The 17,068-nt window shown below is 36.7% G+C and overlaps 1 protein-coding gene across 1 annotated transcript in view; it reads left to right on the plus strand.

Annotated features, from left to right (window-relative positions):
- Positions 1-17,068, plus strand: part of ORC3 (origin recognition complex subunit 3) — a 63,189-nt gene that overhangs the window by 926 nt on the left and 45,195 nt on the right. The window contains 5 exon segments of the mRNA XM_070733187.1: positions 5,924-5,975; positions 6,760-6,857; positions 10,871-11,015; positions 13,439-13,543; positions 14,017-14,171. Of these exon segments, the coding sequence (XP_070589288.1) occupies positions 5,924-5,975; positions 6,760-6,857; positions 10,871-11,015; positions 13,439-13,543; positions 14,017-14,171 (555 nt within the window).

Here is a 17,068-nt window from a genome sequence, read left to right on the forward strand (position 1 = left end):
CTTATTCCTGTTCCATGTTTAGGAGGTAGAATAGTAGAAAGGGGCATCTTTTCCCCAAGATGGAAGTTTCCCCTCATTAATGGAGTGACAGACAAACCCTTTTGAGGGGGGGGGGTAGGGGAGGAAAGGGGATGTTCATGCCAAAAAACATGCACTTTTCTTTCCTGGATGACTATGGCTAAGTTAAGTCAATTGAGACCAGGTTAATACCCTACTCAAAGAAATAAGGGGAACACTTAAACGACACAATATAAGTAAGTCAAACTTCTGTGAAATCAAACTGTCCACTTAGGAAGCAACATTGTCAATTTCACATGCTGTTGTGCATATTCAACTTTGTACAGAACAAAGTATTCAATGAGAATATTTTATTCATTCAGATCTAGGATGTGTTATTTGAGTGTTCCCTTTATTTTTTTGAGCAGTATATTTTGATGGGATATGTGTTGGTAGGCTACAACAGGTAGTGGGGAAAACACCCCAGAAAAAGGCAAACCATTTAACTACAGTTAGTCCTTGACTTACAACAGTTCCTGGAATGGGAATGGAATGGAACTGTTGGAGGAAGACTTACAAGGTCCCTTCCAACTCTAATAATAAATAAATAAATTCTTTATTGGCCTACTGTGATTTGACACACAAGGAATTTGTCTTTGGTGCATATGCCCTCAGTGTACATAAAAGAAAATATACATTTGTCACAAATCATGAGGTACAACACTTAATGATTGTCATACGGTACAAATAAAGCAATTAGGAAACCATAAATATTAATATAAATTGTAAGGCTACAAGCAACAAGTCATACAGTGATAAGTGGGAGGAAATGGGTGATAGGAACAATGAGAAGACTAATAGTAATAGTAATGCAGCCTTAGTTAATAGTTTGGCAGTGGAAAAAATTGACGTGACCATTTTTCACACTTATGACCATGGCGGCACCCCCATGGTTACATAGCTTATATTCGAATGCTTGGCAACTGGTTCATATTTATAAGGGTTGCAGTGCCCCAAGATCACATGATCCCCTTTTGCAACCTTCTGACATGCAAAGTCAATGGGGAAACCAAATTCACTTAACAATTATGTTACTAATTTAAGAACAGTGATTCACTTAACAAGTGTGGCAAGAAAAGTTATAAAATGGGGTCAAATTCACTTAACAAATTTCTCACCAACATAAATTTGGGCTCAACTGTGGTCCTAAGTTGAGGATTACCTGTATTTCTGCTAAGAAAGCTGCACAGGCATCTCCGTAAAATCACCAGTTTGCCTTTTATTTTTGCCAAGTACTGTATCTGTAGAAATAAACTTAGTGCTTTCCTCCTAAACTGTTGACTACACAGTATCTCTTGAGCAAAAATCCTCAAAGGTTTGCGGCTGATGGTTTGACTGAGATTTGGGGAACGTGTGTTCTTTGAAAACTCACAAATTCTGTAGCAAGTGCTACAGAAGTCATAACAATTGCAAAAACATCCACAAGGACACTGCTTGTCAAAAATTATGGCCTTCCCCTTCCTGCAAATTTTTTATGCTTTTCCATTGTTCTTTTTCTGGGAAGCTGGGAATATTTCCAAACTAAACATTAGATTGCAACTGATCATTGTTCTTATATTCTGAGAAAGCTTTCAAGATCCAGAAGAAATAGTAGAAGCGGAAAAAAGCAGTGCTTTTTTTCCTGTTATATTTGTTATTTTTGTTTGTTGAGCAAATAACCGATTGGGTTGAATTGCTGGCAATCTGACAATCTGAGTCACCAGTTGGGAGCAAAGATTAGTGGATCTAATGCTATCCCCACTTATTAAACATGGGAATTGGCTGATTAGTTGCATAAAGAGGAAAGAAGGGATTATATTCCTCTCCCACATGTTATCTTGACTATTTCCTGGCATCTTTTCTAGAGATCTTCCAGTGTTTTCCCAAGAGCAATCTATAGCCTTTGGTCTGAACCCAATACAGGTTACATCCAGAGATGGGCTACTGCTGGAACGGCTAATTGTGCGCAGCTCCGCAGTTCTGGAACATGACTGCAGGATCAAGAGCAATCTTGCTTCCCGCACTTGTGCAGGTAGCAAAATCTCACACAGGGATGCCTATGTGGGCGTGTTTTTTGAGTTTTTTTCCTTCCCCGCAGCAGCCCATTCAGTGATTTTTAAAAGTTACAATGGCACTGAAAAAAATGGACATAAGACCAATCCTCAAAGTTCTGGTCATCGCAGCACCTTTACACTCATAAGATCAAAATTGTAAGTCGGCCTACATTTATGATTAACTGTCCCCCCCATGCCACCAGCTGACTTTTGCTTTGCATACCTTATTAATTAATTAATTTATTTGTTTGTTTGTTTGTTTGTTTATTGATTTGATTTGATTTGATTTGTATGCCGCCCCTCTCCGTAGACTTGGGGCGGCTCACAGCATACAATGAAACAATTCATAACAAATCTAATGAATTTTAAAAACTTTTAAAAACCCCATTATTAAAACAGACATACACACAAACATACCATACATAAATTATATAGGCCTGGGGGGGGGGCGTGTGCCTCAATTCCCCCATGCCTGATGGTAGAGGTGGGTTTTAAGGAGTTTACAAAAGGCAAGGAGGGTGGGGGCAGTTCTAATCTCCGGAGGGAGCTGGTTCCAGAGAGTCGGGGCCACCACAGAGAAGGCTCTTCCCCTGGGACCTGCCAGACGACATTGTTTAGTCGATGGGACCCGGAGAAGGCCAACTCTGTGGGACGTAATCGGTCGCTGGGATTCGTGCGGCAGAAGGCGGTCCCGGAGATATTCGGGTCCGATACCTCCTCTCTACAGAACTTAACAGCACCATCTGGTCTCAAGCCCTAAGGAATGGATGTTGTGTTGACCCTGCTGATGCTTCCTCCTCCAGCTGTCTTGTCACAGAGGAAATATGCAATAGCTGCTAGGAGTTGCTGCCAGGCATCTTGGCCCTACACCATAGGCATGGGTTCTGGCTCCTGTTTTTTTCTAGCATGCAGCCTTGCTCCCAAGTGCCCACTTGCAACACTTCCTCCACCTGTAGCTCTCACCCACCAGCTTATTTGCCTTCGTCTCCCACTTTTTCCCATGTCATAGTTACATTAGGTCCCCACTTAATGACTTCATGAATTAGCAATGGAAATCCCAATCCTAATTGCCATTATCATTTGAGGACTATCTGTATAATTTGCCATAAGACTGTTTTAGTTGATCGCTCAAACTATTTCAGTGGTAGTTTGCCAAAAACCTCTTAATTCTTCTCCACAATTATAATTTGATCCTTTGTTGCCCAATCTATGTCCATGATCCTATCACTAATCCAAAATATTAGGAATGTGATCCGATCACAAGGATGGCTGATTAGGATGACAACAACCTTAGGATTTGAAGGTTAGCTCCAGACTGAAGACTGATCAAATTGATTTTGAAATCCTTCTCCCCGCCATCATCATAAATTGTACAAGTTGAATATCATATATTCCTCCCACTTTTTAATAAGATCGTTGCACTATTACAAGTCTCAGCACAGTGGTGCTTCAGTGCAACAGGAGTAAATTTTTGTTTAATAACAAGGGTGAGCTGTATCTGTTTTTTCAGTTTAGGTAAATGGCTGTATTGGTTTATTCCAATTTGCTGTATAATTTGGGGTTTGTACAGTTATGAAGTACAATTCCAGATAAGCTTTTGGCCTGAACCAGCAAAACCTTCATTTATTAGTATGACTCATCATGAACCTGCTGTGAATAGATACTCTTCATAAATACTAAAAATTCAGCATTATTAAGAAAAGTTCACTTTTTGGCTATTACATATTTTGTTGTTTGATATATGCAATATTTTCATATTATGGGTAGCTTTTAAAACAGTGTTCTCTTCACACTTTCCCTGAAGGTGAATCTATATCAGTGGTTTCTTATGAATAAATGAATATAAATCAATCAATATAAATAAATATATATGAGAATAAATACAATATTTATCAAATGATCTGTCATATTTAAAGTTTTTTTTACCTAAAATCTTATATAATTTTACATAAAATTACATAAAAAGTAACAAAAAGGTAGTAAATAAGAGCAAACTCTTACCATATTTTTCAGAGTATAAGACGCCCCCGCCCCTAAAAGAGGGTGGAAATGTTGGTGCGTCCTATACACCAAATGCAGCCATTTTTGTTGTCCCGAAGCCCTAACCCCCTGCCTGCAGAGAGCTCTTGGATGCTGGGGAATGGCAAAAATGGACCTGTTTTTGCAAAAAATGAGCTGTTTTTCACCTGTTTTTTGCAAAAATGAAGTGGGGAAAGGCTCTTCATTTTTGTGAAAAAACAGACTAAAAATGCCTCATTTTTCATAAAGAGCTGTCTGCAGGCTCCCTAGACCCTTTGCCCACCCAATTTTTGCAAAAAATGGGTGAAAAATGTCCAGTTATTCACAAAAATTGGGCTGTTTTTGCCTTCTAATTACCACCTCTAGTATGACTGGAGGAGGCATTCTGGGAGTTGAAGTCCACTAGTCTTAAAGCTGTCAAGTTTCAAACCCCCTTGAGGATTAGGGGTGTAAGTGTCTTCAAACTTGGCAAGTTTAAGACTTGTGGACTTCAACTCCCATTCCTGAGCTGACATGACTGGAGGAGGAATTCTGGGAGTTGAAGCCCACAAGTTTTAAAGCTGTAAAGTTTGAAGTTTGTAAAAAGTGTACATGGTTGTAAAAAATATACATGTTTGTAAAATGTATTCTGCTACACTGGTATTTTATTAAATAATATATTACTACACCATTTGGTTCAGAATACTTTTTTCCTTGTTTTCCACCTCAAAAATCTAGGTGCGTTTTATACTCCGGTGCATCTTATACTCTGAAAAATAGGGTATTTTGTTTGGCGGTACACATTTTTGAAAATTTTGAAACTCTGAACATTGTAACTTGTTTAAAATATATAATTTTATGTATGCTACATTTTAATTTTTGTCATGATAGAAAATATTTATTTTGAAATTCATATTTTGAAGTAAAATACTGGATTTTGAAAAGTATATTTCCTGCCATTAAAAAAAACATTCTAAAAAGTCCTTTATGAAACAGTAGCAATTGCAGATACTCTTTTTACTTTGTAAAAGTTAATGTATCATATTTGTTAATCCACTTAATAAATCCTTCGTTGATCTTAAAATAAACCTCTGATTTTCTTTGTTGAGACATTAGGGAATATATGTACAATAAAACGTAATTATCTTTCTTTGATGCCAGCCCTAGGAAAGTCCACATGGAATTCACATAATTGTTTTTAACTTTAGGCAGACAAACACATATGATTTCTTATGTACTATTTGAAGTAGCTCATGGTGAAATGCTACCTTTTTGGGCTGGTGGTAATAAAAAATGCTACCAATTTGTCTGAAGTGGTAGTAAAAAAAAGCCTTTAAAAGGTTTTAAAGGTGCGATAGTTGGAACCTTTTAAAAAAATTAAAGAATTTTTACTATTGATTCTGGTGAATAGGTAGTAAAAAATGCTTTAAAAGATTTTTTAAAAAGGTTTTGACCATCGTGGGCACAGCTGATTGTCGCAGCTGATCGTTGGAACTTTTAACAAAACTTTTTAAAGCATTTTTGAACTACTCATCCAGTCATATGACCCCCACAAATCCATGCCCACAGAACCGACAGGGAAAACTTTTGAATTTCACCACTGGAGTAGCTCATTCATGTCTACCTAGTTTACTGAAAATTGCAGTGTTAAAAATAACTTTATATAAATAAAAGATAGTGTTTCTAGTTTTTCCACTTGAAAAAAGGTGACATATGGAGGAGCAAATGGTAACGAAGGAAATAATTGCCTGCCTTATTATAGGTCATTTCTGTCAATGTAGAGTTAGGACAAAATGTTTAACGGAATCAATATTTCTCTCTCTCTCACTCTTTAGGGCTGCTTTGTATTCAAGCCAAATTCTAAGAAGAGGAAAAGATCTTCAGCAGGTTAGTGTGCAAATTTCCTGCAGAAAAATGAAAATTACATGACTGCTTATACATATGTGGTAAAATGAAAGTTACATGACTACCTTGAGAAAAATATTACCATTTTAAAACATGGCAATGAAACACAAATTAGTGATTATGCTTAGAAGACCCCCCCCTCAAAGAATAGTTTGAATTGAATTCTTTTTATTGGCCAAGTGTGATTGGACACACAGGAAATTTGTCTTTGGTGCATATGCTCTCAGTGTATATTAAAAATATATACATTTGTCAAGAATCATGAGGTACAACACTTAATGGTTGCCATAGGGATCAAATAAACAATCAGGAAACAATCAATATTAATAAAAATCTTAAGGATACAAACAACAAGTTACAGTTATTCAGTCATAAGTGGGAGGAGATGGGTGATAGGAATGATGAGAAAAAAATAGTAATAGTGGTGCAGACTTAGAAAATAGTTTTACAGTGTTGAGGGAATTATGTTTAGCAGAGTGATCGCATTGGGAAAAAACTGTTCTTGTGTCTAGTTGTCTTGGTGTTATAGCAACGTTTTGATGGTAGGAGTTGAAACATATAAATACAAATGAGGCTACATATATGTTACCTTTCAAACAACTGTTTTATTTCATCTTGAGCTTTTCATCTCAGCTCTCAAATAGGAAGAAATAAATCCCAATATTTTTTTAGTGCACTCTTAAAATTTTCAAGGTTTCTTTGAGACAAACTCTTCATTTACGAATACTGAGAAAGAATGCCATCTTTTTCTGTTTTGTTTTTCCAGTTGACTATTTCAATAAGGGAAACAATGACTTGGATAATAGTGAGTTACGACTTGATACTTGTCTGTTGTTATGGAAACAAATTAAATCTGAAACAGAGGTGAGTATTGCTTTTAATGTTGAAAATGGATTTCATGTCTGTTCAAGAAGTCTCTAGAGAGTCTTCCAGATAAACAAATAATATCAGTTATTTTAAAGTGCTGAACAGAAGAATAACATTTCTGGGGTGGTTTTTTTTGAGAAGAGTGACAGCTTTATAGAGGCAACACAAGCAATTGTAGAGTTCAACACGCAAGCAGCAGGGAGCATCCTTTTTCCTTTGTCAGGTGCTATAAATCAGGGGTCTCCAACCTTGGCAACTTTAAGCCTGGTGGACTTCGACTCCCAGAATTTTGAGGAGTTGACATCCCCCAGGCTTAACCCTGCTGTTCTGTTTAAGAAAAGTAACAAATCTTCTGTTCCCGGGTCACCCTGACCCGGACTGAAAACTCTTCATTTGCAGTGCTTATCTTTGGTCAATTTGAATACTTTTTTCACTTGGAAAGTAGTCTGAACATTTCTGCACACAATGATATGAAAATTGAACTGAAGAAATTAATCCTTATTGGTTTATTTTGCACATAAATATGCCTCCCCCCCCCCCGTTTTTGTGAATTTTCTTTAGGTTTATTGATAATTATGCCTGCAAAATACATTCTATTTTACTAAAGTTGGTATGGGATTGGTAGCTTGAACATTTCTGAACATAATGATATGAAAATTGAACTGGAAAAATTGATGCATATTGGTTTATTTTGTTGATGAAATGCACGCCCCCCGTTTTTTTTAAATAGTCTTCACTTTATGGATAGTTTTGCTAGCAAAATACATTCTATTTTACTAAAGTTTGTGTGGGATTGGTAGCTTGAACATTTCTGAACATAATGATATGAAAATTGAACTGGAAAAATTGATGCATATTGGTTTATTTTGCACATAAATGTATGCCTCCCCCCGTGTTCAATTATTTCAATTTATATAAAAATTATGCTGTTAATTTCAAACTTACATACTTTTTTTTAGTAAAATGGATTTGTTTCATAAAATTACTTCTCTGGCTACAATGTGGTTGATTTTCAAAAGGATATTCCAAATATTTCTAGACAAATATGTATAAACAGTGACAATAATGGCACATAGCAAGGCCGGGGGGTGGCCCTTTTGTGGCAAAAATAAACCAATAAGAACCATTTTTTTCAGTTCATTTATATTTTTCTTATATTCAGAAACGTTCAAGCTACCAATTCCACACCAACTTTAGTAAAATAGAATGCATTTTGCAAGCAAAACTATCCATAAATTGAAAAAAAATTCACAAAAATGGGGGGGGGCATGCATTATATCCGCAAAATAAACCAATAAGATTTACTTTTTTCATTTCAATTTTCATATCATTGTGTGCAGAAATGTTCAGACTACTTTCCAAGTGAAAAAAGCTTTCAAAAAGACCAAACATAAGCACTGCAAATGAAGAGTTTTCGGTCCGGGTCAGGGTGACACAGGAACAGAAGATTTGTAACTTTTTTTGCCCAGCAAAAACTAAGCCCCCCACCCCCCAAAAAAAATTCTCATAGAGAGAACCCCTGAAATGATGAAAAGTCATGAAATTTCAAGTTTCAGATATGCAGGGAAATTTTTTTACAGGGACTCAAACTTGGCTTCGGGTCGCATACGACCCGAACAGAACAGCAGGGTTAAAGTTGCCAAGTTGAAGATCCCTACTATAAATGAAAAAGCTGGTGATCGTGACTGCAGTGTGAAAGTTTACAGGAGAGAAGTATTTACCAACAGCTGTGAATTTGAGATCACACTGAAATTTTGCTTGTACATGGAAAGGCTTCTCTCTGTAAATAGTTCTGTTACATGTACTGGCAACTGGCTGTTTGCTATCAGCATGGTGATACTTACAAAGGAAGACAACGCTTATCATTTACTCACACCTGAGTTCTGTATTTATATGAACTGAGTGAGTCTTCTCTCTCAATAAGGCATGCTGCTATAAACACATGGATATTTTTCTACAATTACAGGTTGCATCCCAAAACTTTGAATGAAAATAACCAGGGTGCTTTTCCGCTAGAAAATGAGGGATGGGTGATACGCTGCTTTAGTTCCCTATTCCTTTGGCATCCCCCAGTACATCCTTCCAGTTCTGAAGGCTTTTTCAACCTCTTGACTGAACAATGTGAGAAGGATAATTAGGGCTGCAGGAGAAAGCAAGAATTATAAAAAGGGATTACTCTTGCTCTCTCCCCTTTATCACTTGTGAAGCCTGAGGGTTTTAAATGTGGATTGAAAGGAATGAATTCTTAAGAACAAGGTTATGCAGTAATGCAGCTAGTTAGAATAACGTTTCTTAGACAAATGTCTTCTCCTAATGGAGGGTGAACCTTCTTGCTGTAGTCAGTGTATTTATGCAGAGGGAAATAATATTAATCTGGGAACAGTTACATGTGGCATAAATAATTTGAGGGTAAATCTAGCTGCATCAATAAATATAATTTCTTACTGTGGTGTTACTTCTGCATGAAGTGTTTCTGCATAAACACTATGCATAAATGCATATATGCCTATGAAGAAATTTCTACATAAATATAAGATAAATATACAGAGATTAAATAATCAGTTAGTAGATTTTGTCAGTATGGAAAAATAGTCGTAGCATTTCATAAGTTATTTTGCAGAGTAATAGTATTTAATTTAACTGGAATTGTGGGTTCTTTGTCTATCTAGCAAAAACCTGCATTAAAAACAGGTTTATTAAAAGTGCTATGAGTAGCAGAAGAATTATGAAATTACATCATACAATGTTTAAATATTCTGCCAAAACATAAATAGAGTATTCGGTTTACTATTAAAAAAATGTTGACATTTTTCCCAAAGCCTTAACTCTTCTACTATCTTGGAATCACTGAAGTGGAGTAAAACTAAGTAGATTAAAAGTTTTCTTCCTTTCTTCTGATGTTCTACAAAAGCAATAAAATTAGTTGCTAAGGAAACCTATATACTTTAAATACATTTCAGTATTTACCTCCAAATTTTCTTTATTGAAATCAGGAATTTAATGGACTATTGAAATTAAATAACCCAATATTAATCAGTTCCCTAAATGGTCAGTGCAATTTCTAAAGCTAATAATGACTAACATATGTAGGTAACTGATCATGGTAATGAATGAACACAGATGATCAGAGGAAGTGCATTGTCTGTTTCACCTTCAGAAACTTCTAAGATTCCCTTAAATATATATTTTTACTATTTTGTACTTGTGTCTATGAGAAGTTAGTTAGAAAGTTAGTATAAAATTACAATATTTTGGTTGTTATTCCTGTTTATAATGACTCACCATACGCAGAAGTTTGAGATTGTCTTGTGGATAATTGCTTGGTGATATAATGCCATCTTACCATAATTGAATTTCCATTCCAATTTGTTTCAACTTCTTGGTATATGTTTTATTCTGCCTCTAGCTTATGGCAGGCAGAAAATGCTGTAAATAAAATGAAATATTTCCATGGTTTTGCTAGATGCCCTAATTAAAGCTTGACTTCTTATCACTGCTATTTAAGTTAGAGGAATTAGAGTCGTTAAAAAACATTCTGAGAAAAAGATTTGTGGAAAAATATACTTGGTTGTACAACAGGTTTTGAAAAGTCAGGAATTTCAACCAGTAGGTTTTTTACATTTATTTATATGTTTGATTTTTATCTTACCTTTATTACTTTATAAGTAACTCAAGTAAATGAACATACCTAATACCGGTACTATCTTCTCTCTCTTTTTTTACCCACAACAACCCTGCGAGGTGATTTGGGCTGAGAGATAGTGACCATCCAAGAAATAAATAATAATGAAACAGCTAGAGATATAGAGTCATAATGGAATCCATTGTAACTTAAGATGCAAAAATAGAATCTGTCTTGTTTTCGATAAAAATCTAATACATTTTTTTTATACTTCATATGTCTAAGTTTGTAATAATTTTAGTTATTTTTTGTATCTTTTAAAAAATGGTTACCGATCTCCTCCTGGGATCTAGTTGAAAAGCCTGAGCCTCTTTTTTTTTTTTTACAGCAACTACAAGAGGATTTAAATAAGAACCTATTTGATAACCTTATAAAATTTCTGAGACAATCTCACTTAGATTTCAAGGAAAAGAAAGCAGAATGGATTTGTCGGATGAAGTCCAGTGAAATTCCTACTGCAGCTGTTGTTCTAGGTAGTGCTTTTTCTGGTATTTTGATTTAATTAATAAAAGACAGAGGGTTTTTTTTAATCATTGGCTCATTTTTTCAAAAAAGAGTTACACACACCCTAAGTATATGTACTTTGTCAACCCAGCTAATTAATTTAACTACATATTTGCTCTAGCGAGGTAGGATGTTATGTCATCAAACTTAGCAAAACCATATACTGTATAAGCAATTTTTTCTCACTATAAATGTGATATACTATTGAAGAGTTTCTCTTTGTGTCTGACTTTTAAACTACTCTAGTTGGAGAAAGAGTGCCTGGGAACATGTAAATTGTGTAAAAAGAAGAGGATTCTCTTTTCTTAACAAACTGGAAGTTAACTTGATTTTAAATTCTTAAGGAACATGTTTAAATGATCATTGGTATACAGTATAATGTGCTTTATATTTCACTGTTCTGTATAATCCCTGTGTATAGCACCATAGTGATTTTAAATCAGCTTTGGCATGGTCAATTTCAAATACCCTACAGCAATGTTTTATCCTGTTTCCAGTCTTTGCATTTTGTAAATCGTTAATGCATTCTTAGTTAATTTGTTGACAAGTTATTTTATGTGTGTTCCCTGCAGTTCCAGATTCTGGTTATTTCCAATGTGCATTTAGCACATTTTTTCTTTCTTTCTAGGATAATTCACCTGTTTTTTCTTAGGTCAGTAATCTTTGATGCTTCAGACCATCCACAATTTTTGTTTTAATTTTTACTTAGTTTTTGAAAATACAGGACCACTGCAGTATCACAATCTACAGTGTAATAGACAACAAGGGGAGCTAAAATGTTAAGTTCAAATATATCTTACATGATCTTAATAATGATTAAGCTCCCTCCATCTCCAGCTTTTCCATTCCCACCATTATCTCATGGTCTTTGGTACAATCTGTTTTTCCCCTGAGAGAAGGAAGGAAAAGATGAATGATAATGCTACACACAATTTTAAAAGTTATGGAAATACATTCTTTATATACAGCACTATAAAATAATCAATTTTGGCTGCTATTTAAAAATACATTTCTGTATTTCTTCCTAATATCACAAAAATAATACTAGTTAGGTTAACAGGGTTCACTATTTCTTCTTCTTAAAGTAAAGTGCTAAGCTTTTCTTTACGTCATTTACATTCTGATATTTATTCTGCATTATAGTAAGACTCAAATGTCTGCATTGAGTTCTCTCATTGCTTATTATGTGAAAAAATAGTTAATAGTCATTGACACTTTTTTGTTGCATTGATTACATCATATGCTTTATACTTTGTTTTACTTCTGACAAGCTTGAATTTTTTTCCTTTCTGTTTTTCAAGAAACAAAAAGAAAAGAAATTGACTTATATAAAAGAGATGAAATACAGTATAAGTTTATAATTATTTCAGAAAATTGCAGTGCATGTACAAATGATTGCAAAAAAAAATTAAAAAAACATTTTACTTATCTTGAAACAAGTGGCGCCATTTACAATGGCAATAGATACACTTGGATTTTTAGGTAGAACCTACTAATCTTATTTTAAAAAATTAAGCGACTCTAAGATTCTTGCACAGTGAGATATATAATATATCAGAATAAAATTAAATGAGCACGTGTAATGAACACAGTATAATTTGTGTTTTAATCAGCCTAGAGTTCAACATTCTGCTTTTCTTTAGCTTTTGTGCTGCGAATGTAAAATAGTATTAAATTGATTTTCCTCCCAGAGTTCTGCCTTTAAATATTCTAGATATGAGACAAGCTATCATAAGGAAAATCAGTTGAAAAGGGTATGTATAATTGCATAATACCTAGTGCCTAAAAATTATCTCTTACCTGCTGTTGGACAAGCCTAATTTCCATAAAGTGCAGCTCTTTTTAAATTAAAAGCTCAATTGATTTACTATATATTTTTTTATTTTCTTATATGTTAGATTACTTTAGCATTTGCAATGATTAATCTATATGTCTATGAAAGTTGACTTCTGCTGATTACAATTGATTGGGGATAGCATTTTATGCGACCTTTTGTTATCAAATAGAAATTTCAATTGTGACTTTAATTTTTTTTTAAAAAAAAAAACCTTATGAAATTCATCTTTGTGAGAAAGACCTAGTTCTCCTAAATTAAAGTAAAAGAAGTTGCCAGTGCAGAGTATAGTGACATTCTTTTGCCCAATGCCTTTGCCCATGAATCTTAATTCTAGCATTTTTCAGAAATGTTAGTAGAGCCTGAGCATCTCCCCTTATTTCCTCATGAAAATGGCCCTGCAATTAAAATTTCATTGAGTGCTATTCCTTCATTAATATTGGATGTGTTTGTATGGGTGTTTTGAATTGCAAATTGAGTTTGCAATTTTCTTTATTGGTTTTAGCTATCCATAAAGAAGAATGATATACTGTATTTCAGGCTTCTCTTTTCTCCTAGGTGTGAATGTTACAGACCATGAACTAACGATTAAAAGTCTATCTGAAGTTCTTCGAGATGATATTACTCCTTTTGTGGTGTCATTGAAGGGCAAAGAATGTCCAGGTAAACATTGTAATATATTGCGGAGACTTTCACCATAATAATTTTAGCAACATGGTAAATACCTGCAGAAAACCGTTTGGATGTGCATTGCTTCAGATTTCAAGGAGAAAAACTACTTTTGAACTGTGAATAAGCACATACATAGTGCCTTTCAGCAACCAATGGAGGCTGAGATTTTTTCCCCCTTCATGTTGCTGTAAATTAAGTAAAATAAAATTATTGTGCAAATTTTCTTACTATAAATAATTTAGATTGTATAATTAGGTTTCCTTTTCATATAAAGTTTTTAGTTGGTTTAATGTAGAATTTGGATTTGTTTATGTTGGAGGGTCCCAAATTCAACAACAACCCATTATGTGAAAAGAGCTGGAAAAATATAATTCTATTTTTTTTTTTTTGAATAATTCAGATATTTCACATTTTCATTGCCTTTTCAATTTTGCCTTTCTTTAATTTTTTTTGAATTGGGGAAGGCATAAAGCAGCTGCTGCAAAAGCTGATAATACAGCTCATGGGGTGTGATGTAGAGGTGGAATCCTCTGAGGAAGAAGAATCTCCCAAAAATTTGCCCAGAAGAGTACGCTGCTCTGTAGCATCGCTTACCGATTGGTATAAGAATGTAATCAAAGTAAGCTTTAAAATTATTAGTTTACATACTGATATATTTTTCCAAATTTTGTAGGCATTGCATAACTTCGGTATTGGGTCAAAGTGATTAAATTGCTTTTTTAAGGGACTACTAAGATGTAGAAAGACAAATATAGTATTTTTGATAGAAGGTTTTTTTATGAAGAAGGGTTTTTTTTATGTATGTCTCCTATATTCCGTGTAAATCTTGGAAAGAAAATATTTAATTAGGAATGTTTTATTAATGATAGGTGAACCCAAATATTATAGGAAACATATGTATCATGGTATTTATTACTAGATACCGTGTTTCCCCGATAGTAAGACCCCCCCGATTGTAAGACATATGGGGGGTTTCAGGGGGGTCGGCTTATATAAGCCATACCCCGAAAGTAAGACATATGTCTTACTTTCGGGGAAACACGGTATAAACGGTATTGCGGGGGGGGCGATGACATTGCTTCCAAGCTCCCCGCGCGCCCCTCGCCTTCGCTCGCCGCGGCCTCTTCCACCGCCTCTTCCCCTGCCGAAGCTCAGCTGCAAGCGGCCAGCGAGGCCGCTTGCAGCTTCGCTCGCCTTCCAAGCTCCCCGCGCGCCTTCGCATTCTCCCCGCGCGCCTTCGCCTTCCAAGCTCCCCGCGTGCATTGCTTCCAAGCTCCCCGCGCGCCTTCGCATTCTCCCCGCGCGCCTTCGCCTTCCAAGCTCTCCGCGCGCATTGCTTCCAAGCTCCCCGCGCGCCTTCGCTCGCCTTCGCTCGCCACCGCCTCTTCCCCTGCCGAAGCTCAGCTGCAAGCGGCCAGCGAGGCCGATCGGATCCGAGGCGAGCGGCCGGAGCTGCGCCCTCCTTCGCCCGCCTCCTTTCCGCTCGCCTCGGAGCCGCTTGCAGCTGAGCCTCGGCAGGGGAAGAGGCGGTGGCGCCGCGGCGAGCGAAGGCGAGGGGCGCGCAGGGAGCTGCGCCCTCCTTCACCAGCCTCCTTTCCGGCAGCTCCCTGCGCGCCCCTCGCCTTCGCTCGCCGCGGCGCCACCACCTCTTCCCCTGCCGAGGCTCAGCTGCAAGCGGCTCCGAGGCGAGCGGAAAGGAGGCGGGCGAAGGAGGGCGCAGCTCCGGCCGCTCGCCTCGGATCCGATCGGCCTCGCTGGCCGCTTGCAGCTGAGCTTCGGCAGGGGAAGAGGCGGTGGCGAGCGAAGGCGAGCGAAGGCGCGCGGGGAGCTTGGAAGCAATGCGCGCGGGGAGCTTGGAAGGCGAAGGCGCGCGGGGAGAATGCGAAGGCGCGCGGGGAGCTTGGAAGCAATGCGCGCGGGGAGCTTGGAAGGCGAAGGCGCGCGGGGAGATGTAAGACATACCCCCAAAGTAAGACACAGTGGGGCTTTTGGGGGTAAAAAGATAGTAAGACACTGCCTTACTATCGGGGAAACACGGTATTTTGCATCCTAGAATTACAAAGTTTGAAGAGATTATTTAGGAAATCAAGTCCAACCACATTTTCAGTACATGAATCCAAATCAAAACATTGCCAAAAGATGGTTGTCAGTAAATGGGAAGTTACAACCTCTTTAAATAATTTGTTCCTCTGTCTTATTGCTAGAAGCAGATTCATTATAATCTGTCTTCCTGTTATTTAAGACTTTATTCCACATTGAACACTATGGAATATTGGACCAGAGAATTCTGGGTGCAAATTCTATTATTCAAAGAGTCCTGTCATATTTTCTGAAATCCCCCTCAGTCAGTCTTCTAAGATTGGACCCAGTTTTTTTCAGTCTTTCTTCGTAGGAATCAATCCAAACATTTTTATAGGATTATTGTGAAGAAAAAGTATAGGGCAGTGTAATGTTTGCCACTTTCAGCTCCCAGACATAGGATATAAATAAAATTAATATGTGATGAGAGATGGTAATATTTTGGCTTTTATATATTCTTGCAACGTGTACATTGTAAACACAAAGACACTGCTTTTTTTCTTTTGGGATTTTTATGGTGATTTTTAACTTTATGTTTAATCTATTGCTCTCAGTAGGTGATGCAAATATAAGCATTTTGGAGTTGATCTCACCCATCATTACAAGACATGTCTGGAGAACAATGTTTTTTGATCCTATACTGTATATTTGAGTCTTGCATGGCACTCCCTTGTTTATTTATCTTATTGCCCACCTCAAATATCTAATGTTTTTACTGCTAAAATGGAATGAGAGTTAAACATATTTTAATAAATGAATATTTTAGGAAAATGGGTTATATGTTATTTTGTTATTTTTATTTATTTACTACACTTACATCCCTATTTTTTTTCTTTTATGCTGGAAAATGTGGTGATATCTGTTTGGATTCCATAGTTTTAGATCATGGTCTAAGACAGTGTTTCCCAACCTTTTTTGAGCCGCGGCACATTATTCACATTTTCAAAATCCTGGGGAACACTGAACGGGGGTGGGGGGGTGGCTAAAGAAAAGTTTTGACAAAAAAAAATCTTCCTCCATTTCGCTCTATTTCTCCCTCACTCTTTCTCTCTCTTCCTTCCTTCCCTTCTTTCTCTTTCTCCATCCCTCTTTCTTTCTTCCTCTCTCTTTTGCTCTCTTTCTCTCTCCCTCCTTCCCTCCCTATATGTCTTTCTCTCTCCCTTGCTCTCTCTGCCTCTCTTGCTATCTCTCTTTCATTCTCTCTTTTTCTCTCTCTTTCTCTCTCTCTTGCTATCTCTTTCTCTCTCTCTCTGTCTCTCTTTCTCTTTCTCTGTCTCTCTTTCTCTCTCTCTTGCTAGCTCTCTTTCTTTCTCTCTCTTTCTCTGTCTCTCTCTCTCTCTCTGCCTCTCTTGCTATGTCTCTCTTGCTCTCTCTCTCTTTCTCTCTCTTCCTTTCTTCTCTGCGGAGGCCGGCGAAGGTTTTTCTTATTTTAAATGT

This window comes from Erythrolamprus reginae, chromosome 1, assembly GCF_031021105.1.
Source record: "Erythrolamprus reginae isolate rEryReg1 chromosome 1, rEryReg1.hap1, whole genome shotgun sequence".
Lineage (NCBI taxonomy): Eukaryota > Metazoa > Chordata > Lepidosauria > Squamata > Dipsadidae > Erythrolamprus > Erythrolamprus reginae.